This window comes from Cervus elaphus, chromosome X (assembly GCF_910594005.1).
Source record: "Cervus elaphus chromosome X, mCerEla1.1, whole genome shotgun sequence".
In the NCBI taxonomy this organism is placed as follows: Eukaryota; Metazoa; Chordata; class Mammalia; order Artiodactyla; family Cervidae; genus Cervus; species Cervus elaphus.
Genome location: NC_057848.1, coordinates 80,693,787 through 80,721,365, shown reverse-complemented (window position 1 = coordinate 80,721,365; position 27,579 = coordinate 80,693,787). Strand labels below are relative to the sequence as shown.

At 35.7% G+C, this 27,579-nt stretch overlaps 1 protein-coding gene across 2 annotated transcripts in view; it reads right to left on the bottom strand.

Moving 5' to 3' along the window:
* The window catches only part of NRK (Nik related kinase), a 125,273-nt gene that overhangs the window by 47,819 nt on the left and 49,875 nt on the right, over positions 1–27,579 (bottom strand). For both annotated transcript variants that reach the window (XM_043895901.1, XM_043895902.1), the window contains exons 3-10: positions 20,640–20,696; positions 19,294–19,365; positions 13,322–13,447; positions 10,003–10,113; positions 8,151–8,241; positions 5,013–5,143; positions 3,092–3,146; positions 503–581 (exon numbers count right to left, since the gene is read on the bottom strand). In XM_043895901.1, coding sequence (XP_043751836.1) covers positions 503–581; positions 3,092–3,146; positions 5,013–5,143; positions 8,151–8,241; positions 10,003–10,113; positions 13,322–13,447; positions 19,294–19,365; positions 20,640–20,696 — 722 coding nt within the window. The remainder of the gene's footprint in view (positions 1–502; positions 582–3,091; positions 3,147–5,012; positions 5,144–8,150; positions 8,242–10,002; positions 10,114–13,321; positions 13,448–19,293; positions 19,366–20,639; positions 20,697–27,579) is intronic.

Sequence of the window (27,579 nt, the reverse complement as noted above, 5' to 3'; positions counted from 1 at the left end):
AGCAACTGAATCATAGTAACCACTTTTACCAGGGCAAGTAATATATACTGAGAATAAGAAAGAACTTCATGTACTAATTCCAAAAACTTCAGGAAAAAAGATTCCCAAGTTTAGTTGGGCTATAGCACTCTGAGAGTACAAGTCCTCTTTAGGTTCTGTGGATGTTTAGTTTTATGGGTCAATCACTGACTGCCTATGTAAGCTCAATGAGAAACTTCACAAATGACTTCCATTGGTCCAGCCCATTACAGGAGACACAACTGACTATGTCACTAATGCCAGGGAAGTATTGTCATCATAATATACCATGGAGAGTATTACTTCTAATTGGCTAGCTAGCTCTTAATGAACAGTACTCATTTAGACCCCTTAAGGTATCTGTTTTTAGGAAATATTGTCCAACAAGGATGTTGAAACAGGACTGATCAAATGAATTAAAACTTCTTTGCTATATAAAAATATCAAGTTACTGTGTTTAAAAGATTAAGTCATTCATCTTTACCATCCACTGGATTTGACTTTGGGAGCAGATTCTCGCAAAATAACGAATAAGGCTTCCAAAGGTTGAAGGTTACACAGGGCTGCAAAGGAAAATAGATAAGTTTAGAATGAGTAAGAAAGGTAACTACAGAACAAACTCCTAATTCCAGAGGGGATTCTCAGTGTTCTTCCACGTATCATGTTGAATAGACACTGAAGAACAGATATGAAAGAAGGTAGTTAGAGGAAAAGCTGACTTTAATACAAGCTGTCCATTATATAAGATACTAAAGCTTCACTATTTCCAAGTATGACAAATAATAATAAATTACACTAGGTCAAATTTTTGAAATGTGTGATTGATGGTTTATATCTAGAGAAGTCAAAAATACAGGTGGAGACATGTACTCTTCTGTGTGTTTGTGTACTGACACTATCCTCCACAGTTGTAAAGCTGGAATATGTAATTATAGGCTGAAAAGTCAACCATACTAGTAACTATGCACAATAATATGCAAACAATGATTTAGTAGTCTAAAAAGATGAGAATAATCTGTTTTGGAAGCTAACAGTCCTAGGAAAAGAAGTAGATACAATGTAACTATTAAGAAGGGGCTTCCTAGGTGGCACTAGTGGTAAAGAACCCGTCTGCCAATGCAGGAGACATAAGAGACATGGGTTCAATCCCTGGGTCTGGAACATCTCCTAGATGAGGGCATGGCAACCCACTCAAGTATTCTTGCCTAGAGAATTCTCACGGACAGAGGACCATATTGGGCTACAGTCCATAGCATTGCAGAGTCGGACATGACTGAAGCAACTTAGCACACACGCACAACTATTAAGAACACACCCTTTAGATAAGATCATCTGTGTTCAAATCCTAATTCTACCTTTGTGACCTTGGGCATATTACTTATCTCTCTGTGCTTTGGTTAATTCATCTTAAAAACAGGAAATACATCAAGAATTCCTTCAAAGAGTTGTTATTTGGATTAAATGGCAACGTACCTATAAAACTGTCTGGCACAGAGTAAGCACTTAATAAATATTAGCTATTGATATTACAAGAAAGATTTTAACTATCTGGCACCTCAATTCTGTGCAAAATTACTAGACTTTCATTCTCTTTTTCAGAAACACAACCATACAAAGAAAAGCCTACTCCAATATTTGGTATATAAATTCATTACCTCATTGGCTTGGGAATTCTGGGCTTTTCAATAAGTGTTTAAATATGTGTCTCACTTTACTTATTTCCTCTTGTGTTTTGATTAAAGAAAACTGGCAGTGCAATAATTCCCCAAAGGAGAGCCATGGTGTAAATTTCACCTAATACTAAAAGTGTGTCATTCATGTGAGGACAATTTGATATTAATAACTCTTTAGAGGAATCTTTCCTCTCCCAAAATACATCTCAAAAAAAAAAAAAAAAACACAAAAAACTCCAGTGCCAAATTGGCCTCTCATAGTAGTATAAAGAAAGTCCCCAGGGTAATTTCATTAGAGTAATATAAAGGCAATTGTTCAAAAATCAAGCTTTATATAAATTAATAGAAGGTGCAGTGGCCTGATCTCCATATCTGACCCAGCTTTAATCCATGCCCATTCTGTGATATGTGATATTCCAAGGGACACCAGAAATTCTTGATATTCCAAGGGACACCTGAGACTCTTAACAATTATGTTACCATTATTTCTACTCCTTGAAATTACTCCCATTAGCCATGAAACACAGTGCTAAAACAGTAGACATTGTACAGATGAAGCACGTAGGAACATGGGAACCTACAGGATCTGCTCGGAGAGGGAAAAGCAAAGCAGTTGCAAGCCCTGCCCCCTGAAATACACACTTCAGGCGTTTCTCTCACTTCTCATCAATACTATGAATGTGTTTATCATTTATATTCTTGGATTTAGGTATTGAGAACAGCAAATATGCCCTGTTTATGGGATTATACATTTGCTGGTTATTAATCATTTATACTCAAGTTCACATTCCACTTTTACTTTCCTACCAGAAAGCAGTAACCTGAGAGAATAGACTGCTGACAGGTTACTTCAATGAAGAGGAGGGGGAAACAAGAGAAAATGGAGCCTACTGAACAATGAGGGGCAATGGAATGGCTGACAGGAGCACGGAAGGCACCAATGATAGCTGGACTGACTCCAAAGGGGGGGAAAAAGCTTCCTTCTCAATACTGCTGAGGATTGGCTCAATTAAAAGGAACTACTGGAGGATTTTCTTAACTGGCACAGTCTGAAGTGTGTAAGTGTTCAGAAACCTAAATATGCCATCAGTGAATATGTACTGGAACACCTTTAGATTCTGTTTGGTTATTACTATCATGACCAAATGTTATTGAGGCTAAATTGAGTCAATACTCAATCAGCCTAAAATAAGATATCTTAACAGAGAAAAATACAAATTCTTCTTACAGACATGTCTGGCCATTCTGACTACGGCATTTCATAATTTGGGAAAGACCATCATTTATAGTTTGGCATGTGGTATGGCACCTGTGTGATCAGTACAAGCTGACTGGTACAAGTGCAGACTTCTACAGCATGTTTCCATAACTTTTAACCAACATCAAATATCATTACTCACGAGGAGCCCCTTCGGCCATTTCGATAGCAGTGATTCCCACGGACCACACATCACTCTGCAAGGGAAAAGACCAAAAAAAAAAAAAATGTCACTTACAAGTGGGAAACAGATAGTATTTAGAATCTCTAAACAATCTTTCACTGAGGAGAGGTACCAATGCCACAGCCATTTTATGGGTTTTCTTCATTATTGACTGATGTTAGAGGGAGATGTTATCTGGCCTTGTGACCAGCCAGTATTGTACTACACAAGTTGATATGGGTGGGGATTCAGTGAAAGGAAAATTCATCTTGGATGTATTGCTATTGTTACCTTAACTGGAATACCAAAAGGAATTTGCTGTAAAGAAGTCCAATCACATACTACTAGTTCTAAAGAAGTCAGATCTTAGGCAAATGATTTAACACTCTGTACCTCAATTTTACTCTATGTAAATTAGGGCTTCCCTGGTGGCTCAAACGGTAAAGAATCTGCCTGCAATACAGGAAACACAGGTGACATGGGTTTGATCTCAGGGTCAGGAAGATACCCTGGAGAAGGGAATGGCTACTTACTCAAGTATTCTTACCTGGAGAATTCCATGGACAGAGGAGCCTAGAGGGCTACAGTACATGGGGTCGCAAAGAGTCAGACATGACTGAGTGACTAACACTTTCTTTTTTTCACTTTCAAAATAGAGATGATAATAATAGGATCCATGTTATAGAAGTAGCATAAATATTAAATGAAATACTATATACATAAGCACTTTCAGGAGTTTCTTGAATACAGGAAACTGAGGACAGAATTATTATAATTCTAGGAAATTATACATTTTAGGAGGCTCTAGGAAATGACCTTCACTACTGTTAACTGTACTTTGTTTTTTAGAATGTAGAAATGGCACAGGGCTAGAAGTGCACTGTTTGGCTTAATGACTCCTAGACAAGTTAACTGAATTCTTAAAATACCTGATTATAGATGTCTTAGCTTCAAAGAGTTGTTGTAATGATATAAGTTTAAGCTTTCTTTAAGTTATGTGGGACTGAAAATTAAAAATGTGTAATTAATATGGGTGAAAGTCCTTGGAAGACTGCCAAAAACTTACAACTATAAAGCATTATTGTTACAGCAAGTCACTTAAAGAACATTATGCTTCCATTGTCTCCATAGCTCCTAATAGTATTGGCTCTCAACAGATCTGCTTGCAAATCAAGCAGAGGGCATTTAAGGGAAAAGGAAAAGAGATGAAATTTGAATTAATCAACTTTGAGTATTGAGTCCTAGGTTCCACACAACGAAACCACAATGAATTGTTTGGATGAGTTATGATGTGGAGAGTGAGTGTGGTTTTTCCAGTCTATAGCAAATGGAGTGTTTTCTTTCCATATCAGCTTTTTGAAATGTGTACATAGATGTATATTGTCCAAATTGTAGCTTCAGTGGAAATTTTAATAAATAGCATAAATTGTTACTTAATTTGTCTATTCCACTGATTTTCTGTGGTTTGGAGCTGAACCATGCCAAGGACTTTCTCCATTACCCTGAGTAATCAAATTATTTTTTTTTTCTCTTTGGAGCTAAGTTACTGTGGGGATTAATAATTGGCTTTACATTTATTCAGTTTTAAGTTTATAAAGCACTCTGTCCCTGGAAGTTAAATTTCCATATAAAGCCACATAATATAATATTCTTTACCAAGAAGTTGTAAGCAAGATGAACTAGACATTCTTCCTCAAATATGGATAACTCCCAATGGTCTACTTTGCCTACATTCTTAGAAAATATTATTTTTACACACATCATCAAACCACATATAGAAATAGTGGCTAGTACTTCTTATTCAAGTAGTGGTTTTTATTCTTTTATTTCATAATTTAAAATAAAAAGTCAAAAGTGCTTTACAAATTTTGTTTCCTACTATTTGAATCCTTACACTTACTCTGTAATCATAGGAGCGTCTGGGGTCCTCATCACAGTCAATCACCTCAGGTGCCATCCAGTATGGTGTCCCAATGAAGCTATTTCTCCTCCCATTAATTCTGCTCACCTGGGCACTCACTCCAAAATCCACTGCAAAATTCATTTGTCAAAATAATTAATGAGTAACAAAAAGCTCAATAAGTTATTGCTTTAACTTGGAAAGCCAATACAAAAGCCACAATGGATAACAGATTTTCATTCCAGCCCAGCAAACTTTACCATGAAGTCTACTCCCGTAACACTGGGAAATAGGCTTTTGCTGCTATTTATGTTGGAAAGAGATTCAGCAGTGCTATTATAAATCTACAGTAGGTTTGGCTGAATGTTTACCATGAATATTAAAAATAAAGTTCAATCAGTATACTCTAAACCTCTGAAGTGATAACATATGTAGTGTTTGGACCTGCCACCAAGCTGGAAAAAGACCAGCACTATAAGCAACATCTAAGAAATCAAAAACTTATTAGTACTTTATTAGGAAGTCTCACTCATGATGTTAGAAAGTTCTACTACACTAATAAAGAAAAATAAATTTATGCTAAAATTTAGTTTAAGTTCTTCTACAGATCTTCTGAATCAGATGCAAATATTTAGTGTGGTATCCATATCTCAGCTTAGACTATTAAAGTTCAGTCTTCTATTCATCTGTGGGATATATTATATGAAAATATTTAGTATGGTATCCTCAGAAACAGACAGAAAAAAGGCTAAAGTAGACTGGGGTTATTTGGTCCAGAAAAAATAAGACATGGATGAAAAATGAAGTAGATTTTCTAATTTAGAATGGTTTCCAGGAATCTAGAGGATGGCTAGCAACCTTCACTGAAAAGTAGTTTAAAGAACTTAGGAAAAGAAAAGAAAAATTAAAAAGTTAAGAGCTTAAGGCAGTGTTAAAGGAAGGACTAATAAGAACAATATCAACACAATGTCCATAATACATGAAAAATAATCATTGGGTGTTGCACAATTTCATTATCTAGATGCTTTTTTCTGAGAATAGGTTACATCAGAGTTCAGCATTCTCACTATCCCTGAGGGCCAACTTTAAGGGCCAAGAAATATCTATGAAGGCCATAAGCTTATATATGACATTCAAAGAAGAAAAGAAAATGAGAAAAGACTGGAAGAAAAGAGTGATAAATGGAAGAAAAAGGAAAAAAAGAAAAGCTGAAATTAAAAGTAGGGATGAGATCCCAACAGTGGCATCATTCACCTTTTCCTTACTGACTTAGGGACCAGAATATGAGGATTATTGATCAGTTGCAATTGCAATATAGTCATTGTCTAGTCTCTCTCCTTTCTATTACTCCCTTTGGGTTGGCTTCTTCAACCTTCTCCTTATAACTTGTCATTTAAAAATATTGTGGGATCTAAGAAATCTAAAAACCAATGTATAAGGATTATATATAGATAAGAAGCCTGGATAAATTTTAATCCAGTGCTAAAAGGTCTCTCCTACAGAGTCAAGTACATGATCTCTAGTGTGGGGACTTTGTGACAGATTTTTCAGAGGCTTTTCACTTACTTACAATTTCTCTTCTGTGATGCAGATGATAGGGTTGGCTAGCAACTTGACCCAAATATATGGGAGCACTGCCACATGTGAACACAGAGTGTAGCCATGTGACATACTATATCCATGCTGCACATTTCACTGTGAGATCCAAATGACCCTTGTGTATTTTAACACAGTGTCTTAAAATTCTGTTTCTAGCTTTGTAGCTTTTAGACACAAAAGAACAATACATTTTCTTGAAATTACTTTTAACTTACTGCAGGAACAATTATTACCACATGCTTCTTCCACAAATATTCAGTGAAAAGCATTCTTAGTGAATGAACAAAATCTCTATTCTGGTTATATTTATTTGGCAGGAAAAATGGGAATGATCTTAAGATCATGCTAGAGATATGGTAGGGAAGCCCCTGGTGGCTCAGACGGTAAAGAGTCTGCCTGCAATGCAGAAGACCCGGCTTTGATCCTTGGGTCAGGCAAACCCCCTGGAGAAGGAAATGGCAACCTGTTCCAGTATTCTTGCCTAGAGAACCCCAAGGACAGAGGAACTTGGTGGGCTACACCCCATGGGGTTGCAAAGAGTTGGACACAGCTGAGTGACTAATACACACACACACACACACACACACACATACTCACACACAGATATGGTAGGCAAGAATTGATATGACTAAATACAGGATTTGACGCCAATGATTTTATGTTCTGTATCAATGAGGTCATCTGCCATTACATAGTACTGACATTATTTATATGATATTATTTAGAAATCAACCAACAATATTTATTTTAAACATTAAAGAGCACAACATATTGTTCCCTGTGTGCCTGTGAGACAATATAACAATTATTTTCAATAAAGTATGCCATTCTGAACCCTGGAACTGAAAGCTAGAAACTCTGGATTTTAGATTTCTAATTCTGAATTTGATTTGGATATTACTGGAGCATCATTTCTAACTTATATCAGTTCTTTAAATATTTGAGGGAAAATTCCAATGAAGCAATTTGTGCTTAAGTAAATTTAAAAGTTCTTAGATATTCTTTGGAAAATATGGCTCTGTGATGTGGAAGAATTGTCTTTTTGTTTAATCCTTATCCATGACACAGAAACTTGCACATGGTAAACACTCAATTAAATTGTTGAAATAAATACAATAGCAGATCCCACCAAGAGTACTGGAGTGGGTTGCTATGCCCTCCTCCAGGGGATTTTCCTGACCCCAGGGATCAAACTCGCATCACCTGTATCTCCTGCATTGGCAGGCGGAATCTTTACCACTGAGCCGCCTGGTAAGCCCAATAGAAGGTAAAGCAATGACCAAAACGTAAAACTCCCATTTCAAAGTTGTTGTTCCCAAAATGATTTCTGAGAAACAGTTAGGTGCATCTTTCTCTTGTCCCACATCCCTTCCCAAACAAATTTTCAAATTTTGATTTATTTTGCAGGCAGGGATGACATAGCCTAAACAAGTAGAGGGGGATATTAGTGACATGATGAGAGAAAACAGTAATCTTGAAGGATTTTTCTCTGTTAAGATATTTTGGGGTTCATTTAAAGTATTACAAGAATAAACTTACCTAGTTTTACTTCAGCATTATGAGTGAGTAGCACATTCTGACCTTTGATGTCCCGGTGAATTACACGGTGTGAATGAAGATGCGCTAAGCCCTGCATATGCATACATATATACATTTATATAAAAAAGCAAGATCAATACATAGTTTTTCTCTTTTTCTGGTACTGTTCTTAGCATTTTTGGAAAGACTTTTGGTAAGAAAAATGGCCCAGATTTGCATTTTTCAGACAAAATTCTTCTTTAGGCTGGAACTACTACAACCAGTTCCCAGAAATAGTACTTTCAGCTATAAGGAAAGGAAAATAAATGAGGACACCCATGAAAGAGAGAAACAACACCAAAAATTAATACTTGTATATATTGGGCCATTTACCTTCCTTTCTAGTCTCCATTTTTCCAACTAACCACTTGAGTAAAGACCTGGATATCTGAACTATTGTAGCTCAGCCATTGTTTTACTCTACTTATCCAACCATTTGTTTAGTCCAAAATATTTTCAAGTCAACCTTGTAGGCTGAGAATTTGAAGGAATATGGAAATTCACTTTAAAGTACTTGCCATTTGTATTGGTTTACCATGCTGTCTCCAGACCATTCACCACTAAAACTAACCCATGCCCTGACTTCAGTGAGATTGCTCTACTTACTAACAGGAGATTAATAATAGAAATAACAGTGAAAACAGCTAATATCAATTGAGTCCTTATTCTTTGCCAAGCACTACACTAAGCACTTTACATGAAGTCAACTCTTAAATCCTTACAGCAATCTTTTAAGGAAGATGCTAATTCCACCCCAAATTACAGGTGATGAAAATGAGATTTGGAGAAATTAAGTAATTGACTCAGGGACACACAGCTAATACATGATGAACCAGAATTTAAACTCAGTCTATGCGTTAGTATACTGTATTGGTCTTTATCTTTCTGGCTTACTTCACTCTGTATAATGGGCTCCAGTTTCATCCATCTCATTAGAACTGATTCGAATGAATTCTTTTTAATGGCTGAGTAATATTCCATAGTGTATATGTACCACAGTTTCTTTATCCATTTGTCTGCTGATGGGCATCTAGGTTGCTTCCATGTCCTGGCTATTATAAAAAGTGCTGCGATGAACATTGGGGTAGAGTTTGCACTCTTAACTACGTACACTATTATTATGAGTGAATACAGTTAAGACAGCATTCTAATATTTTTATCAGTGATGCTGTTCAGTTCTGTTAACATCCTTCTTGGATGACTCTAAGCACTTAAGACACAAAGAAAAATCTGATTTTGGTAGATCAAGAACACTGTCATTTTCATCCAATTTGGTGTTCAAAATAAGGAATGTTTTAAGTTAAGACATTATTCAGAGAGGATATCTGTCTGCAAAAGAGTTGTAGATGATTTGAAGCCATTGAGTAAAACACGGATTTCTCAACCCATCTTAATCTCCAATGACAGTGCTATGCTTTAAAAAAAAAAAAAAAACTCTAAAAATCACAACAACTTAACACTCTAAGTTATTATACCCATGATCCACCAAACACTGTAGTCTAACTCTGAAAGGGCCATTGAAAGCCATGATTTTATTAGTTGGAGGCTAATTACTTTACAATATTGTAGTGATTTTTGTCATACATTGACATGAATCAACTAATAAAAATAAACGGAAAAAAAAAAAGCCATGATTTGGCATTTCACATTACGTGAAAGCTGCTTTCTCTAAAGCCTTTTGGTCTTTTTCAGTATCCTGATCCAGAAGTTTAGAATTTTTAAACCATCCTATATGAGCAAGTATAAGACACACTGAATATATTACCCCCAGGTTTTTTCAAGGTCAGGGGCAAATGACTATATGAATGCTCACCTGGAGGATTTCTCGGCAAATATAAGCAATCCAATCTTCCTTCAAACTCTGATTTCTGGTCATTCTCACTACATCAGTGACTGAGCCTGCTGCACATAACTCCATCACCATCTGCAGGGAAGCCAGCAAAGAAAGTATCAAGATTTAGAAAGTAGTTCTCTGAAAATATCTGGAGAGTTTTAGTTCATATGGCTTACATGTATATGTTATGTTTAGACATTAAGATACTGCGCAAAGACTGGCTTAATTGTCTGGTAGGAAACTAGTAGAATGAGAAAGAACTGAAAAAAAAATCCAAAGATCTCTGGAGGGAGAGAAAGGAGGTACCGCACCAGGGATTTTTAAACCAGTAGGTAGGATCTGAGCTAAGCCTTGAAGGATAGGTTCTGTTTGGATATGCTGAGAAAGAAGAACATTCAGCTTATTGAGAACAGAATGAGCACATGCCTTTAGAAAAAAGCTTGCACAGGGCTAAGCCTGAGTGATGACTGGAGTAGAACAAAAAAGACAGTTGAGGGAATAGTTTGCGGGTGGAAAAACAGGATATGGAGGGGAATCTCAAAACAATTTACACTTAAACATTGACTAGATTAGTTTTTATTGCTGTTTTCTTTTCTTTTTTTTGTTTGTTTTTTTTTCATTTATTTATATTAGTTGGAGGCTAATTACTTTACAATATTGTAGTGGTTTTTGCCATACATTGATATGAATCAGCCATGGGTTTACATGTGTTTATTTTCAAGTTTTAGAATATTTTCCCCAAGATACTGGCAAAATACAACCTGAAGGGGGAAACTGTCAGTTCCACTACTGTAGGGAAATTTTTTCCAAATAAACCACTAAGGAAAGTCTATTTTAAGGCTAATATTCTGACAGTGTCTCATTCAGATTTTACTTTATTAACAAATGCAATTTCTCAGGAAATTTGATTTTGCCACTAATGAATCAGGTGCCCAACTAGTAAATTTGCTTTCATATATTAGCTAACTAGAGGACTGACCAATGTGAAGGAGAATCTGACTATTACAATCAATTTCACAAACTTTTCTTTAAGTACAGGTTTTGCACTAGTGCCAATGTCAAATGTCAATACTACTTTGTCAGTAGAACAAGACATGCCTTTTTAAAAAAAACTATAGGTAAGTTAATTATTGCCATAGATGAAAGGAAGTAAAAGGACAGGCCCCAAATCATGAATATTTAAAAGGTATACCTTATTTCCTTTTGGAATGCTAAGATTGTCCTTTCAGAAAATTACTTCCTTATTTTATATTTGTTCACAACTGATATAACACAGTCTTTTACCTGAGTACACTATTTCAATAAACGAAGATAAGAAAAGCAAACCAGATACTACAGATAAAGCACAAAAAGGTTAATTTTCATGTCTACTATATCGAATGGTTACAACATATACACTGTGGTATTGGAAGAAAGGGGCTCATTTTGAACCATGACAAACATGAATTAAAGTCATTCACTAAGGTGAACACTGGAAAATTTTGCCAGTATTACCCGACTCAGAGGAGTTCTACTATGAAAAGAATGCAAGACGTTCTCATTTTTCCCGAATTTGTATGCACAGTGCCTGACTATACTTTATAAATGGTAATTATTTTGTTATTTGCTTCCTAGGTGTTCAGATTTACATAGCTAAGAAAGTGTGAATGGTCCCAGGAAAACTCTTACCTCAACAAATAACTTTTGCATGCAGTGCCTATTTATCCTTCAGATATCAGTGTAAGAAAAAGTTTCTCATGGAAGAGTTTTCCTTTCCCTAACTTAGATTCCTTTGTTATTTGCCCACAAAAAAAGCATGTTACTTCCCTTCTGACCAATTATACATTTATTTGTGTGATTATTTGATTGATATTTGTCTTCACAAATAGACTATAAGCTCCAGTGGGCCAGATCCATGGAAATTCAGCTTACGATTGTATCCTCAGCATCTAGGAGAAAGCCTGGAAGCAGATAGCTTTCGAATGAATAGATGTTATATGACTGAATTAATTGAGCACTGAGAAACATATCTAATAAGTAGACTGCCATACTGTCAAGAGAAAAAAAACTTGTAAAAATATATTTAAAGACAAATGTTGTATGCCCCTCCAAAAGGAAAAAAAAAAACAGTAGCCATGAAAAATGCACAGTGGTATTTAACAAAATTTTAACTGGCATTGTCAGAGAATAGAGGATTTAGTTAACTGGACATTTGGGAGAAAATAGGTTTAAACTGAAGATCTCTAAATTAGAGGGTTCTCAAAATGTGGTACCCAGATGAGTATCATCAACATAACTTGTAAACTTATTAAAAAGTGCAAATTTGTGGACTCCCTACCCCAGACTAACTGAATTAATAACTCCATGGGTGGGGCCAGCAATCTGTTTTTATTAGGATCTCCATGAAATTCTGTTGCAGGCTAAAGTTTGAGAACCACAGCTTCAATTCAATCCCTTGTTGAAACCTTCCTATATTGCCCACTATCCTGCTTCTTAAAGTTCACATATAAAATGTAACAGAATCTTTCTCTGACTCTTAAAAATTCTGAAAAGTCTCAGGTATTATTTAAAAGATACCACTCTTAACGTGGACTAGAAAGGCAAGAGAATGTTCACAGACCCCAGATGATGTTCTAAATATTCCTTTTTAAATAAAGATATATTTGATTGAAGCTCACTTTCTTATGGTTTGATTATGTCTCCTATAGGAGAGGGCAGCAACAATTCTGGTAACTGTAGCATGGGTTTCAGTTAGCTTTTAAAATTTATAGCTCATTGATTTGTAATTCATGATACTATAGGCATGAAGCCTAAGAAAAGGATAAGTCAACTAACCATTTAGAAAAACAGTTTCTAGAAATTATGTTTAAATATAATTGCACTTAGCAAACACTTAAATTGTACTCATATACTCATTCCAAGTGTGACTTAGAATAGATATTTATTATTCAGTCATTGGGCCCAAATCCATCAGGTAATCTCCTTAGCTATACCTTTAATTTATAAGCAAATGTATTAGCTACATAAAGTTAAAAGCAGCAAAACTCTATTTGAAAAGAAATATGTTAGATATTTCCAGTATTGATTTGAGTCTTCTCACATCCTACCCCCGAACCCCTTGCCAGTTACTTAATTTACTTTTCCATATTTTATCACTCTCATTTCCAGGAATTAGAGCACATTTTTTTCATACTACTTTGAGCAGCTGCATGCTTAAGTTCTTCTGTAGGTGCACAAAAATGACATCTCAATTTATGAAAGCATATGTTCTGAAGTGAGACAGTCTTATGCAATAAGATCAAGGTAACTAAATACACACCCAAAGTTGATGCCTCTGGCCAGGGGGACTCAGCTTGAAAAATGCACCATAGAAGGACACAATGTTCTTGTGGAAAGAGTACTTCTTCAAAAGGTTGAGTTCAGTCCTGAGATCCTCTTCTTCATCCTACAGAATAAGGATAGTAAAATTCCTAAGCTATGCCACTCAATGACTATGGTATCCTAAGCTATAGTAGATCAAAGAAGGAGAATCAAATACCCCACAACAATGTATAATAAAATCTCAACAGGAACTCTCAGAATGGAGATGTGGGGTTAACTGGGAATTTGGGAGAAAATAAAGGTCAATTGAGTATCTTTTAATTCAATGGTTCTTAAAGTATGACCCCTGGACCAGCAGTGACCACTGTATGAAGTTTGCACTAAATGGAATAACACAATTAAACTGCAAAAGTCAATGGTTTTAGTATATTAAAAAAATTATTCAACCATTGAACATTTTTATCGCCCCAAAAGGAAATCCCATACTCTTTAGCTATCACCCCCAAATTCTGCCACCACATCCCAGCTTCAAGCAACCACAAATATTTTTTCTATCTCTATAGGTTTATCTATCCTTAACATTTTATATAAATGAAAATAATATAGTATATAAACTTTTATGACTAGTTTGTTTTCCCCCCAGGGTTCATCCATGTTGTAATACATATCAGTATTTCATTCTTTTTTATTTACCATTCATCAACTGAATGAGTTATTTCTACCTTTTATCTAGTATGAATAATGCTGCTATGAACATTCATTTCAACTTTAATGTAGATATATATTTTCATTTCCCTTTGGTATATACCTAGGAGTAAAATTGTTGGGTCAAATGGTAATGCTATATTTAACATTTTGATGAAATGTCAAACTGTTTTCCATAGTGGCTATACAATTTTACATTCCCAAATGAATGATGGTTCTCATTTCTCTATACCCTCACTTCACACTCATTATTTTCTGTTTAATTATTATAACACCATAGTGGGTGTAAAGTGATTATCTCATTGTTTTGATTTGCAACTCCCTGAAGACTGATGGAGTTAAGGATCTTTTCATGGACTTATGAGCCATTTTATGATCATCAGAGGCGTGTCTAATAAAATATCTTTGCCCCTATTTTAAAGTTGGGTCACTTGTCTTTTTATGATTGAATTGTAAGATTTATTTATATATTCTATATATAAGTACTTCATAAGATATATGATTTGCAATTATTTTCTCCCATTCTGTGGGCAGTCATTTTACTTTCATGATAGTGTCTTTTGAGGCACAAAATTTTAAATTTTGATGAAGTCCAATTTATCGATTTCTTGTTTTGTTGTTTGTACTTTTGGTGTCATATCTAACGATCTCTTATCAAATCCAAGGTCACCAAATGAACTCCAATCTTTTCTTCCAAACATTTTATAGTTTTAGATCTTACATTTAGGTTTTTTATACATTTTGAGTTAATTTTCATAGAAAGCAGGGAACCAATTTCATTCTTTTACCTGTGGATATCTAGTTACCTCAGCATTATTTGTTGAAAAGTCTAGTCTTTCCCTATAAATCGTGTTTTCATTCATGTTGAAAATTAGTTGACCACAGATAAATGGAAATAATTCTATTTAACTGATCTATATCAAAAAAGCAAAAGAGTTCCAGAAAAACATCTATTTCTGCTTTATTGACTATGCTAAAGCCTTTGACTGTGTGGATCACAATAAACTGTAGAAAATTCTGAAAGAGATGGGAATACTAGACCACCTGACCTGCCTTTTGAGAAACTTGTTTGCAGGTCAGGAAGCAACAGTCAGAACTGGACATGGAACAACAGACTGGTTCCAAATAGGAAAAGGAGTATGTCAAGGCTGTATATTGTCACCCTGCTTATTTAACTTATATGCAAAGTACATCATGAGAAACACTGGGCTGGAAGAAGCACAAGCTGGAATCAAGATTGCCAGGAGAAATGTCAATAACCTCAGATATGCAGATGACACCACCCTTACGGCAGAAAGTGAAGAGAACTGAAGAGCTTCTTGATGAAAGTGAAAGAGGAGAGTGAAAAAGTTGGCTTAAAGTTCAACATTCAGAAAACTAAGATCATGGCATCTGGTCCCATCACTTCATGGCAAATAGATGGGGAAACAGTGACAGACTTTATTATTTTGGGCTCCAAAATCACTGCAGATGGTGATTGCAGCCATGAAATTAAAAGACGCTTACTCCTTGGAAGGAAAGTTATGACCAACCTAGACAGCATATTAAAAAGCAGAGACATTACTTTGTCAACAAAGGTCCGTCTAGTCAAGGCTATGGCTTTTTCAGTAGTCATGTATGGATGTGAGAATTGGACTATAAAGAAAGCTGAGTGCCGAACAATTGATGCTTTTGAACTGTGGTATTGGAGAAAACTCTTGAGAGTCCCTTGGACTGCAAGGAGATCCATCCTAAAGGAGACCAGTCCTGGGTGTTCATTCGAAGGACTGATGTTGAAGCTGAAACTCCAGTACTTTGGCCACCTAATATGAAGAGCTGACTCATCTGAAAAGACCCTGATGCTGGGATTGAGAGCAGGAGGAGAAGGGGATGACAGAGGATGAGATGGTTGGATGGCATCACCGACTCAATGGACATGAGTTTGGGTAGGCTCCCGGGGTTGGTGATGGACAGGGAGGCCTGGTGTGCTGCAGTTCATGGGGTCGCAAAGAGTCGGACACGACTGAGCTACTGAACTGAACTGAACTGATCTATATGTCTATCCTTATGCTTGTATCACGTTACCTTAATTGAATTTTAAAGTTTCTAGTTTGATTTGTCCTATAATTTTAAAAGATATGCTTAAATTCATTATTTTCCTAATCACTACAGTGGTAAATATGTTAAAAAGCTATCTATCAATCCAGTGGTCTGAATTCCTAGTAGCTCTAAATTTCATTTCATTGCAAATATAAAAAGCTCTCCTACAGCATCTATAAAAGTTCAATTTATATAACCTTTTCAGGAATACTCTCACTGTACAGAGTGAGATATATTTGTAGTATGTGAAGAAAAGAAGACTTTTAAAGATAAAGTTAAACTCCTGTTCTGAAATCCAGTGAAAAAGGATACCTTTGACTTATTCTGGGCAATGAATTAGAACATGGCCCACTGGCATTAAAAGTAATTAATGGGTGAACCTCTAACTATCTTTAGTTATCCCCAGCATTTCCCTCAATTAACTTGACTTGACAACCTTAAGGTAGTGGAAAATACATCTGTAGAACATTTTTTAGCATTTCCCTAGTATTTTCCAGTGGATTTATTCATAAACATTCAACAATTATAAAACAAATCTAGATACCTGAATGTCTTTGGGGGAGGGGATGGAGCCTTATTTCTTCACTTGGAAGCTCTAACATCAGGATTTGCATTTATTGTGTAATAAAAGCATGAAAATTAAAACAATCACCTGTAGCAGGAGAATTATATAGAAGTTCAGGTTCCAGTTTCACCCTAGCCTCCCAAGGAAGCTTGGTTGATAAGTTGCCTTCACATTCCCTTAACCTGTTTAGTTAAAGGCTAATCCTCATGGCTTTCATTCTTGCCATATAGGACCCTTAAACTTTCTGCTTCCTTTGTGATGTTGTTATCCTTTGAAATGATAACAATATCTGCCATCATATAGAAATAAACCTTAGAAACTAGCAATTCTAAATATAGAGGGGTACTCTCAGTTTCTAGCAAGGCACCAAGGTTCTGCTGAGAGAAATATGTACTCATAAAGACTGCAATAAATAAGAATGAGATGATAATGTGAGAATAAGAACACAAAGAACAGGTTAAAGAGAAGCGCAGCCCAGATTGAGTCCTTCAACTTGTTTGGTAGTTTGATATCAAAGAACTTACTTTTCTTTCTGAGCTAGAAATCTCATGTCCTTGAGCAGGAAGAGAACAGCTGGGCTCCTGGCAACTATGTAGTTGTATTTAACTATACTTTTATTCTTGTTATAGGTAGGCTAAATATTCTGGTGCCATTTTACCTATGAGAAACCTGACGACTAGAGAGGTAAGACCATTTTTCCAAGTACTTCTTAGCTATTTAGCAGTAGACTTGGCATTGGAACTCATGTTTCTTGACTTCCACACTACTGCTATTTTCGTAAACCCCTGATTAATGAGATGTGTGTGCAAGTCACAAACTTCTTACCCCAAAGGATTCAGGATGATTTAGAGATGCTAACTGGCTGATCAATTATTTTTCTTACTAAAATATATAATCAGAGAACTCAAAGCTCCCAACTAGAAAAATTTCTAAGAGTGGGTCTCCCACATAAATGTAAACTCCTCCAAAACCAATAAACCAAGATCAGACATGTTTGGAAAGCATTAGTATGTTTGCCATTCTCAATTAACAGGAAGTTGAGCTTGTGAGAAACACATAAGTACATTATATCCATCAGGCCAAGTGGGTAATTTAAAACTCTCACACATATCCCGGTAATATGATGCTATAGCATTTCCTGGCTCAAGGCCAGTTGATCCCAAGTGGCCTGAATATCCTGCTTTTTGTCAAGAAGAGGCAGCTCAAGGATGCCAAAACTTGCATTGCAATTTCACCCAATTCTAAAATCTAAGTATTTTACCCTATAGAAAGACTTCAGAGAGAGTTTGGAGATGATCTTCAAATGAATTAACCCAAATATTTGATAAAACCAGAATTAGTGAAAAAATTATAATTTTCATACCTTACCTTTTACAGCTTTTTGATTAACATAAGCATTACCTCTTACATTTAGATATGCTTTGTCTCCCAAGAGACACTGTAAACAAAACAGGAGCCCGGTACTTTTAAACTAATCATGAAACTGTTTACCGATACAGTCTTAATATAACTAGAAAGTTCTTCTGGATCTGATTATTAATGGAAAAGCTTATTTTTAAATGAGTCTGGAAGCATATTTATTAAGATACAAAAGGTTGAAAATATTTGAATACTAGATAGCTAACTGCAGGGGAGAAAATCAAGAAAAAATGTCAGTTATATTGTTAGAACAAAATTCTATATTTAGGCCCCCAGAATATTTTGATAGATCACTAACATCTAGATTATCAAGATCTACTGAAAAAGAATATCCTTTGCCAGAGCTTATTCTAGAGCCAGCAAATTATCAGAGTAATAGAGACTGCTTTGTAAGGCAGTTAAAAAGCTTCAGGTAGAAATCACCTTCCCGTTCCTTCATGTATTCAAGTACTGTGTCAGATGTCTGAACACTCAGGCTGGGCAGCCTGTTGGTTTTCTGTCTATGACTGTTCTCTCACACATGAAGAGAGTAGTCTTCATTGGGCTCATACATGATGGCAATGTCTCTAAGAGTCTTGATGGGGGAAAAGCCAGTCAGTCCAGAATATCATGTAAAAGGTATGAAAAGAATCTTGCCAAGGCCAATTTTAGACTTCCCTGGTGGCTCAGTCGGTAAGGAATCTGCCTATAATGTAGGAGACCTGGGTTTGGTCCCCCGGTCAGGAAGAACCCCTGGAGAATGGCATGGCAACCCACTCCAGTATTCTTGTCTGGAGAATCTCAGGGACAGAGGAACCTGGTGGGCTACAGTCCATGGGGTTGCAAAGAGTCAGACACGACGGAGTGACTAAGCACATAAGGCCAATTTTAGACAAAATTCACTCTTGTTCCCATCATCTCTTTTGTTATTCTTCAGCTAGCGAGCTATATGTGCTGTGAATTTACTTAGTCCTTCACCTGCAGTCAACACTTACCTGTTCAGGGTACCATTTCTTCTAGGCCCTACTTTCCAAAAGATGCTAGTGTTCAAATATGATGAATGAATCTGTGTCAGTACATTAAAAACATAAATATCACTTTCAGGCAAGAAGAGTTCAGTGGTGGCCTTCTACAGATAATGATATAATACAAAGGGATTAGTTTAAAGTTGAAAATTAAAGGAAAGATGGCTTTGGACGCTAATGAAGACTTTCAGTACTCACACTGTATCTCCAGCCGACAGACTTTTGATATTTATTCACTCTCACTCGCCTTCCTATTTCAGGTAAAGGGGTCTGCAAAGCCAAGAACAAAACTTTATTAAATGCACTGGTACACTCTGAAAATGATTTATTCTTGAGTACTTTGTGCTTAAATACTAAATGAAAGAGTAACATAATTCCTCTCTCAATTTTCACTAATAGTTTTAATTTAAAAAATCAGATTCTTATATACACAGAAACTTGGCAAAAAATTCATAGTAACAGATTTAACTGCCATTTATGGAATAGTACAATTTGATGATTGTAAAGTGCTATTTCTTCTAACAAACGAGGTAATTGACACTATCTATGGGCTGAACATAATTTTTAACTGTTTCAAGTCAGAGTATCTAAAACATAGATTAAATGTAGGTCAAAGTCTATTAAGATGAAAAAAAGGGAATATGTATTTTAGAGGGTCTCACTCAAGGAGTACCAAGCTGATTATTTGGAAGTTGTAGTTTACAGGGTAAAATAAATTCATAAAACCTCAAAATTCATTTGACATTTACTGATGAAACAAAAAACATGCAACTCTTTAAATAGTTTCAGCAATTCATTTCCTGCACAAATTGGAAAAGAACGGTTTATGGCGTTGATAACAATTCAGTGACTATGTACACTTTTTCAAATATGATATTTTAGAATTTTCTTTTAGGTTATAGTGAAGTGAAAATATTTTGACCTTTGTTATGCCCATGCTAATATTATCTTGAGAAAGTGAGGTACTCATGCTAAAGAAAGAGGACAGAAATCAGGGCTTAGCATAATCTATGACAATATATTATGACCCATGACACAGCTTTATGAATGTTAGTCAGAACACTGCCAATTAAACTCTCTCTTGTGCATCTGTTAAAAAAATACATGAAAAAAAAGTACATCTCAGACAAGTTCTTTTCCTTCTACTGAAAACCTAACGGACTGAGTTTTCAAAAGGAATTATTGGGGAGGGAAAGAAATATGATAAAACAGAGGAGTAATGAAATATTAGAGGAAATTTACTGTTTACTATGCCTGGGAATAGATAATCAACCAGAAATAGACAGGAAGATGGATTTTTCATTTTTATAAAATACAAGAATACATAGGACTTTCGCTGTGATTACAATTTTATGTGTAAATGTAATAAATCAATAATAAAAATAATATGCTAGTGATAGAAATAATATTAAATTACAAATAAATGCAAATTAAGATAATTATATATAACAATGATGCAGAAAACAAATACAATATTTTCTGAGCTGTTTATCCCAAGACCACAGTCCACTAAGCAACAGAATACAGACAGGATGTAATATTACCTTACGAGCATTCATCACTTTCACAGCTGTAAAGGCACCAGTCTTTTCATGGAGTCCCTGAAACATAAGATAGTAATAAACATTGAATACTGGCTATATAATCCAGCAATCAAGAAGCAAAGTAAAAAAATATTAAAATTAAATAAGGTTAAACACTGTAGTCTAAATAAAAGAGAAAAAATAAAAAAGAAAAAATATAAAAAGAAAAAAAATTTTTCTTTTTATATTTTTTCTTTTTTATTTTTTCTCTTTTATTTTCCTTTAAAATTCCCTATTACTCCCCCATTACTCCTTAACTTTCATTTACATAGATTTTTACGATTTTTTTAATTAGGGGAAAAAAAATTTTTTTTTTTTTCTTTCTTTCTTTTTTTTTTTTTGTTTTTTTTTCTTTTTTTTCTTTTTTCTTCTTTTTTTTCCTTTCCGTTTTCTCTTTTATTTTCTATTTTTCTTTTTCTCTTATTTCTTTTAAAGTCCTCTAGTACTCCTCTACTACTCTTCATTTTCATTTTCACTACACTATAACCTTACCAAAAAAAAAAAAGAGAAGCCCTATCTTTAAACCGAAGATTATTCTCTCCCAATCTTGACTCTCTGTTTTCTACCTCAGAACACCTCTATTTCCTCCTTTCCCCTTCTCTTCCCAATCCAATTCTGTGAATCCTTGTAGGTGTCTGAGATACGGAGAACACTCTGGGAACAGACAGCTGCGTAGATCTGTCTCTCTCCTCTTGAGTCCCCCTTTTTCTCCTCCTGCTCATCTCTATCTCCCTCCTCCCTTTTCTCCTGTTCATGTAACTCTGTGAACCTCTCTGGGTGTCCCTAACAGGGGAGAATCTTTTCGCCATTAACCTAGAAGTTTTATTATCAGTGCTGTATAGTTGGAGAAGTCCTGAGACTACAGGAAGAATAAAACTGAAATCCAGAGGCAGGAAACTTAAGCCCAAAACCTGAGAACACCAGAAAACTCCTGACTACATGGAACTTTAAGCAATAAGTGACCGTCCAAAAGCCTCCATGCCTACACTGAAACCAACCACCACCCAAGAGCCAGTAAGTTTTAGAGCAAGACATACCACGCAAATTCTCCAGCAACACAGAAATATAAAGTATTATAGAGAGATGAACTATAATGTATTATATAAACCAAAGCATCCTGATGAAAAGTAAAAATTTCAGACTGGAGATAGGGAAAAAGGAAATGTTTTACTGAACATTTTTCAACTGATTATGTGGTACTATGCAGACAGATATTTCTATCAAACTCCTCTTCATATACTAAAAAAAGTTTTTTCCATAATTATCACAGATAAGAGTGACACATAATTAATTCAATGGCCTATAAACCATTTAGTATGTCTCAATCATATGAACCATAGATATTTATGAACAGAAGTTCTGAAAGATTCTTTCTTATTGAAAACCCTCTGAGTTCTAAGAACTTGCATTTATACAAAATGCAAGTACAAGTTACAGATTTATAATTTTCAAAAATGAGCACAGAGGTTGGGAATAAGACTTCTTATTTTGTAACTAATGCCTTTTAAAATATTTCAAGCTGAAATCATAGAGAAAAATCAGTCTGATATTGACATGAGTAAGGCTTGAACTTGAAACAGATTTTTTTCCCCTAGGAGACTGCATTCTTTGGCTGGACTGGGTTAGACAATATCTCCCCAGAATTGAGGTTCACCCATAACTTCAGATTGTGACTTTTCTCAAAAACAGGGTCTTTGCAGACGTAATCAAGTTAAACGAGGTTGTATGAGATTACCATGGTCAATGACTGGTATGTTTATAAGAGAAAGGTGAGGGATATTTGGACACACACAGAAACAGAACATGGCCATATGAAGACAGGAAGAAAGTGGAGTGACGCAGCTATAAGCCAAAGGATGTCAAGGATTGCTGGCAACCACTAGAAGCTAGGAAGAGGGAAGGAAGTATTCTTCCCTAGAGCCTTTAAAGCGAGAATGGCTCTGCAGACTTATAGCCTCGAGAACTATGAAAGAATAAATTTCTGATGTTTAAAGCCACCTAATTTGTGGATTTGTCACTGCAAATGTAGTAAAATAATATGGGGGCAAAACAAAGAACTGTTAGTAGTCACAGATCTCAGGTGAAATACAGCCACATTTTTAAATGTAACAGAATGATCAGATGAGGGGGTGTGGTGTTTCTGGACAGTATTTTTAATATCTTGGGTAATGTGCCAAGTGAGTAGCTATGCAAGAGATCAAGATTCCTTGAATTCAGGACAGTGATCCTTAAATATATTGCTTATCTGTTGTCACACCTCTCTAATAAAAATATGTGCTTTGAAGTATATGAAAACAAAGTAGAAGTTTTCATATACTTTAGATGACTCCTACAAGTTTTCTCATCAAAATAAAGCCAACTGATCAAAGAAGCTTGAAAGAAAAGAACCCCACTCTACCATTACCATCAATGTTCCATGAGTGTCAAAACTGTTTTTTCCATGATATGATTGATAGGATTTAATCCTGTACATTCAAGGTTACTTCAGTTCTATTGAACAAGCCACTGTTTGTAAATGAAGGTTTGTAAATGAAGACGTGTCACAAACAGATCAGTAGGCTTTCAAAGAAATAAAGTAACTAGAAATACCAGCACTTTGAATTGAACTAGGCATTAAGCAGCTATACTGGTTAAATGGTTGAAGCACTGATGAGAAGTGGCATGGATTGTTGGTTTCAGTTTATGGAGTCAGGCCTGTGAGTTGGGTCAAGGCGGTTTTTATTCAACTGTGTTCTCAAAAAAAAATGCTAAAGTTACTAACTATTGGTACCTCTGAATATGACCTTTTTTTTTTTTTTTGGAAACAGGGCCTTTGCAGATATAAGCAACTTAAGATAATGTCATACTGAATTAGTTCAGTTCAGTTCAGTTCAGTTGCTCAGTCGTGTCTGACTCTTTGCGACCCCATGAATTGCAGCACGCCAGGCCTCCCTGTCCATCACCAACTCCCAGAGTTTACTCAAACTCATGCCCATCGAGTTGGTGATGCCATCCAGCCATCTCATCCTCTGTCGTCCCCTTCTCCTCCTGCCCCCCAATCCCTCCCAGCATCAGGGTCTTTTCCAATGAGTCAACTCTTCACATGAGGTGGCCATAGTACTGGAGTTTCAGCTTCAACATCAGTCCTTCCAATGAACACCCAGGACTGATCTCCTTTAGGATGGACTGGTTGGATCTCCTTGCAGTCCAAGGGACTCTCAAGAGTCTTCTCCATTGACATAAATCAGCCATGCATGTCAATGTATGGCAAAAACCACTACAATATTGTAAGGTAATTAGCTTTCAACTAAAAAAAATAAGTGAAAAATAAAAAAGAGTTTTCTCCAACACCACAGTTCAAAAGCATCAATTTTTCAGTGCTCAGCTTTCCTCACAGTCCAACTCTCACATCCATACATGACCACTGGAAAAACCATAGCCTTGACCAGACTTTGTTGGCAAAGTAATGTCTCTGCTTTTTAATATGCTATCTAGGTTGGTCATAACTTTAGGGATGTCCCTGAAACCAATAACTAGTGACCTTATAATAAGGGGAAATTTTGGACACAGATACCCAGGGAGAATGCCATATGACGACAGAGGCAGAGATTCGACTGGTATGTCTACAAGGATTGTTGGCAATCACCCAAAGCTAGAAGAGGCAAGGAATCTTCCTTCCTAGTCCCTCCAGAGGGAGAATGGCCCTATAGTCACTTTGATTCTGGAATTCTAGCCTCTAGAATTGCGAGGGAATAAATTCCCTTTCTTTTAAGCCATCAAGTTTGTGGTTAATTTGTTATAGCAGACCTTGAAAACTAGTACACAAGGCTAGCCTGATGGAAACTAAGCAAGGTAATGGGGCTGGACTTGGGATAGTGTTCAGAAATTAATGATCAAAGTATAAGGAAATATCTAGGATCAGGTGAGCAGTTTTGGGTGGAACATGACAGCTACCAAAGACTAGAATTTTTAAAGGAAATGAAAATATTGTAAGTTATTGATTGATCAGAGAAAAGTAATTAATATTTTAGATATTAATGCCTTATCAGATAGATGATTTGCAAATATGTTCCCCCATTCTGTAGGTTGCCTTTTCATTGTGCTGATGGTTTCTTTCGCTATGCAGAAAGTTTTTTCCTTGATGTAGTCCCACTTAATTATTTTTGCTTTTGCTGCTTGTGCTTTTGGTGTCATATCCAAAAAATCCTTTTGAAGACCGACGTCAAGAAGTTTTTCCCACTATGTTCTCTTCTCAGGAGCTTTACAACTTCAGGTTAAGTCTTTAACCCATTTTGTGTTAACTTTCGAACTGGGGTAAGATAAGGGTCCAATTTTAATCTCTTGCATGTGGAAATTTAAATATGTTGGAAACTCCCACATTAATTTATAGATCTGGGAAAAATATATATTAAAACTTTTATCTATGCAGCCCTTATCATGACATAGAAAGTACTGTTTTTCTAATTATTCACATAAACACTTTCTAGTCAAAGTTTACTCACATCTGTATGCACAAATATAACATGCTGGAAACTGGTTCTCACACAGCCTTTAGAGGAGTTAAAATGTTTACCCCTTGATTCTAAGAGGTTTTTGTGAGCCAAACTACTATCCTGTGCAACACAAATATTTGGCTTGTTAGCAAAGTGAAGGACAGGGAATCCTGGCATGTGGCAAGATCTACAGTGAATAAACCACAAAATTTTTAAACATATGGAACACACAGCCACCATATTCATGGCATATATTAGTGAGATAGCATCTTTAAAAAGTGCCACCAATTGCCATAGAACAGAGAAAATCAACTTGGCTCCATCTTTATTATCTGGGTTTTATTCTCTCAACTGAAAACTACAATTATTTTTCTGATGAGACAAGGTATGCTAATGTGGAGTCTTAAAAAACCATGCTCACTATGTCTATAGAGGAATTAAACCCCAGATTGTGGAACCAAGCCCAGGGTTAACATGCCTAACCATTATGCAAGTTTTTGTAGAAGTCTAGAATATCCAGGCAATAAATGGAAAATTGCTGCCTGTTAACTTAGTATATCAGAGACTACTTTCTGTATCTTGACTTTTAAAATATTTTTTTATTTTAAATAGTAATTTCAGACTTAGAGAAAAGTTTTAAAGATAGTACAGAGTGCTTCTCTATATCCTTTACACTGTTTCTTTTAAATGTTAACATCTTAATGACCATGGCACAACTGTCAAAACTAAGAAATTAATATTGGTCTAATACTCTTAACAACATTATAATCCTTATTAGGATTTCCTCAGTCTCCCCACTAACGTCCTTTTTGTCAGACCCAAAATGGGATCCTGCCTTCTATTTAGTTGTCATGTCTCCTTAGGCTTTTGTAATCTGTGATAGTGCTCAGTCTTTTCTGTTTTTCATGAGCTTGACACTTTTCAGAAGTACTGGTCAAGTGTTCTATAGAATGTCCCTCACTTTGGGTTTGTCTGATGTTTTCTCATGACTAGACTGAGGTCACGGGTTTGAGGAAAGAACACCATGGGAGTGAAGTGCCCTTCTCATCACATCATGTCACAAGTACATGGTATGACCATAACTGATCATTGGTGATATTAACCTAGATCACTTGGTTTAAGTGATATCTGCTAGGTTTCTTTTTTCCCTATTTCCCCCTCTCATATTCTACTCATTCTATCAATCAGAAGTGATTGATGTTGGTTTCGAAGAGGGATAACACTATTCTTGAGCATTTATCTAGAGAACTTAGATGTCATCTTGAGATAAACTATTTGTTTAGTGGTGCCATCTTGTGGTTTATTGAAGTTGTTATATGATCTTGATTTTAGCTGAAGGTCATGTTGTCATAAGCAGATTGCCTATCAAATAAGATGTTGAACTAGGACCAGCAAATTCTATTTCTAGGATGTGCCTTTTTTCAGTTACAATATATGCTTTATGAAAAATTAATTTAAAACACCATTTGTTGAAAACACACATAGAGAATGCTAAGAAAGGAGTTTGTTTTTTAATTCTAGTTTGAACGTTAAATAATCTCACATTTCCCACTGGTCTTAGTGAATATTACACAGGAAAATCACAAAGAAAACCTTAAATTATAAATGTGGGGTTTTTTGGTCTGAGTTTCCTACCATCAGTAATTTCAATACTATCATATAGGAGCTACTAACTGCATTAGAGTACAATGCTCCCTTAAATAGGATTTGCAAACTAAGAATTTTTCATTCTCAAGCATCACAGTGCAAGAAGAAGAAAATTCCACTAGCTTTCATTCCTACCATAAGAAAAGAAATTCCTGCTTAAATCTTTTGCATACATTCACAGGCCCTCTCATATTTGAGTAATAGAAGATATGTAGTAACAATGTTTTGTAGCAATTTCCCAACTCTAAGCTCAGGCCTATTAACATCTGGAGTCAAATCACCTATATTTTCACCTTAGGCAACTGTCTGTCTTGTAACCAAGCTCATTTAACTTAAATTTCATTATTTATAGATGCAGCTCATATGATACAAATTTTAGGGGCAAAAGAAGGTCAACTACTCAAAAAATCTCCCTTCCACTCCACCCTACAATTCACTTCAAAGTATAAAAATCAGTATTATGGCCTCAATTTTATTAAAGAAATGAAACTCTCATACTATTCAAATGTTAGCTGAAAAAAACTGATTTATCATTCTTCATTTTCATTAACACTTTAGCATGAGTTAGAGGATCAGTTTAGATAACTGCAGGAATGGTAATAAACAGTTAAGTGTTGACGGAGGAAGGAAAGTGCTAGAGTCTGAGGAGTTCCAGGAGAGATTGCTCCTCAACCATAATGAAGGTAGCAAGTGTCTAGAATGGGGAGCAAGGTAAAGGTGTCTGAGAAGAGACTCTAAAAGTATGGAGGGAGAAAAAAAAAGAGGGGGTGGAGTGGAGAGGT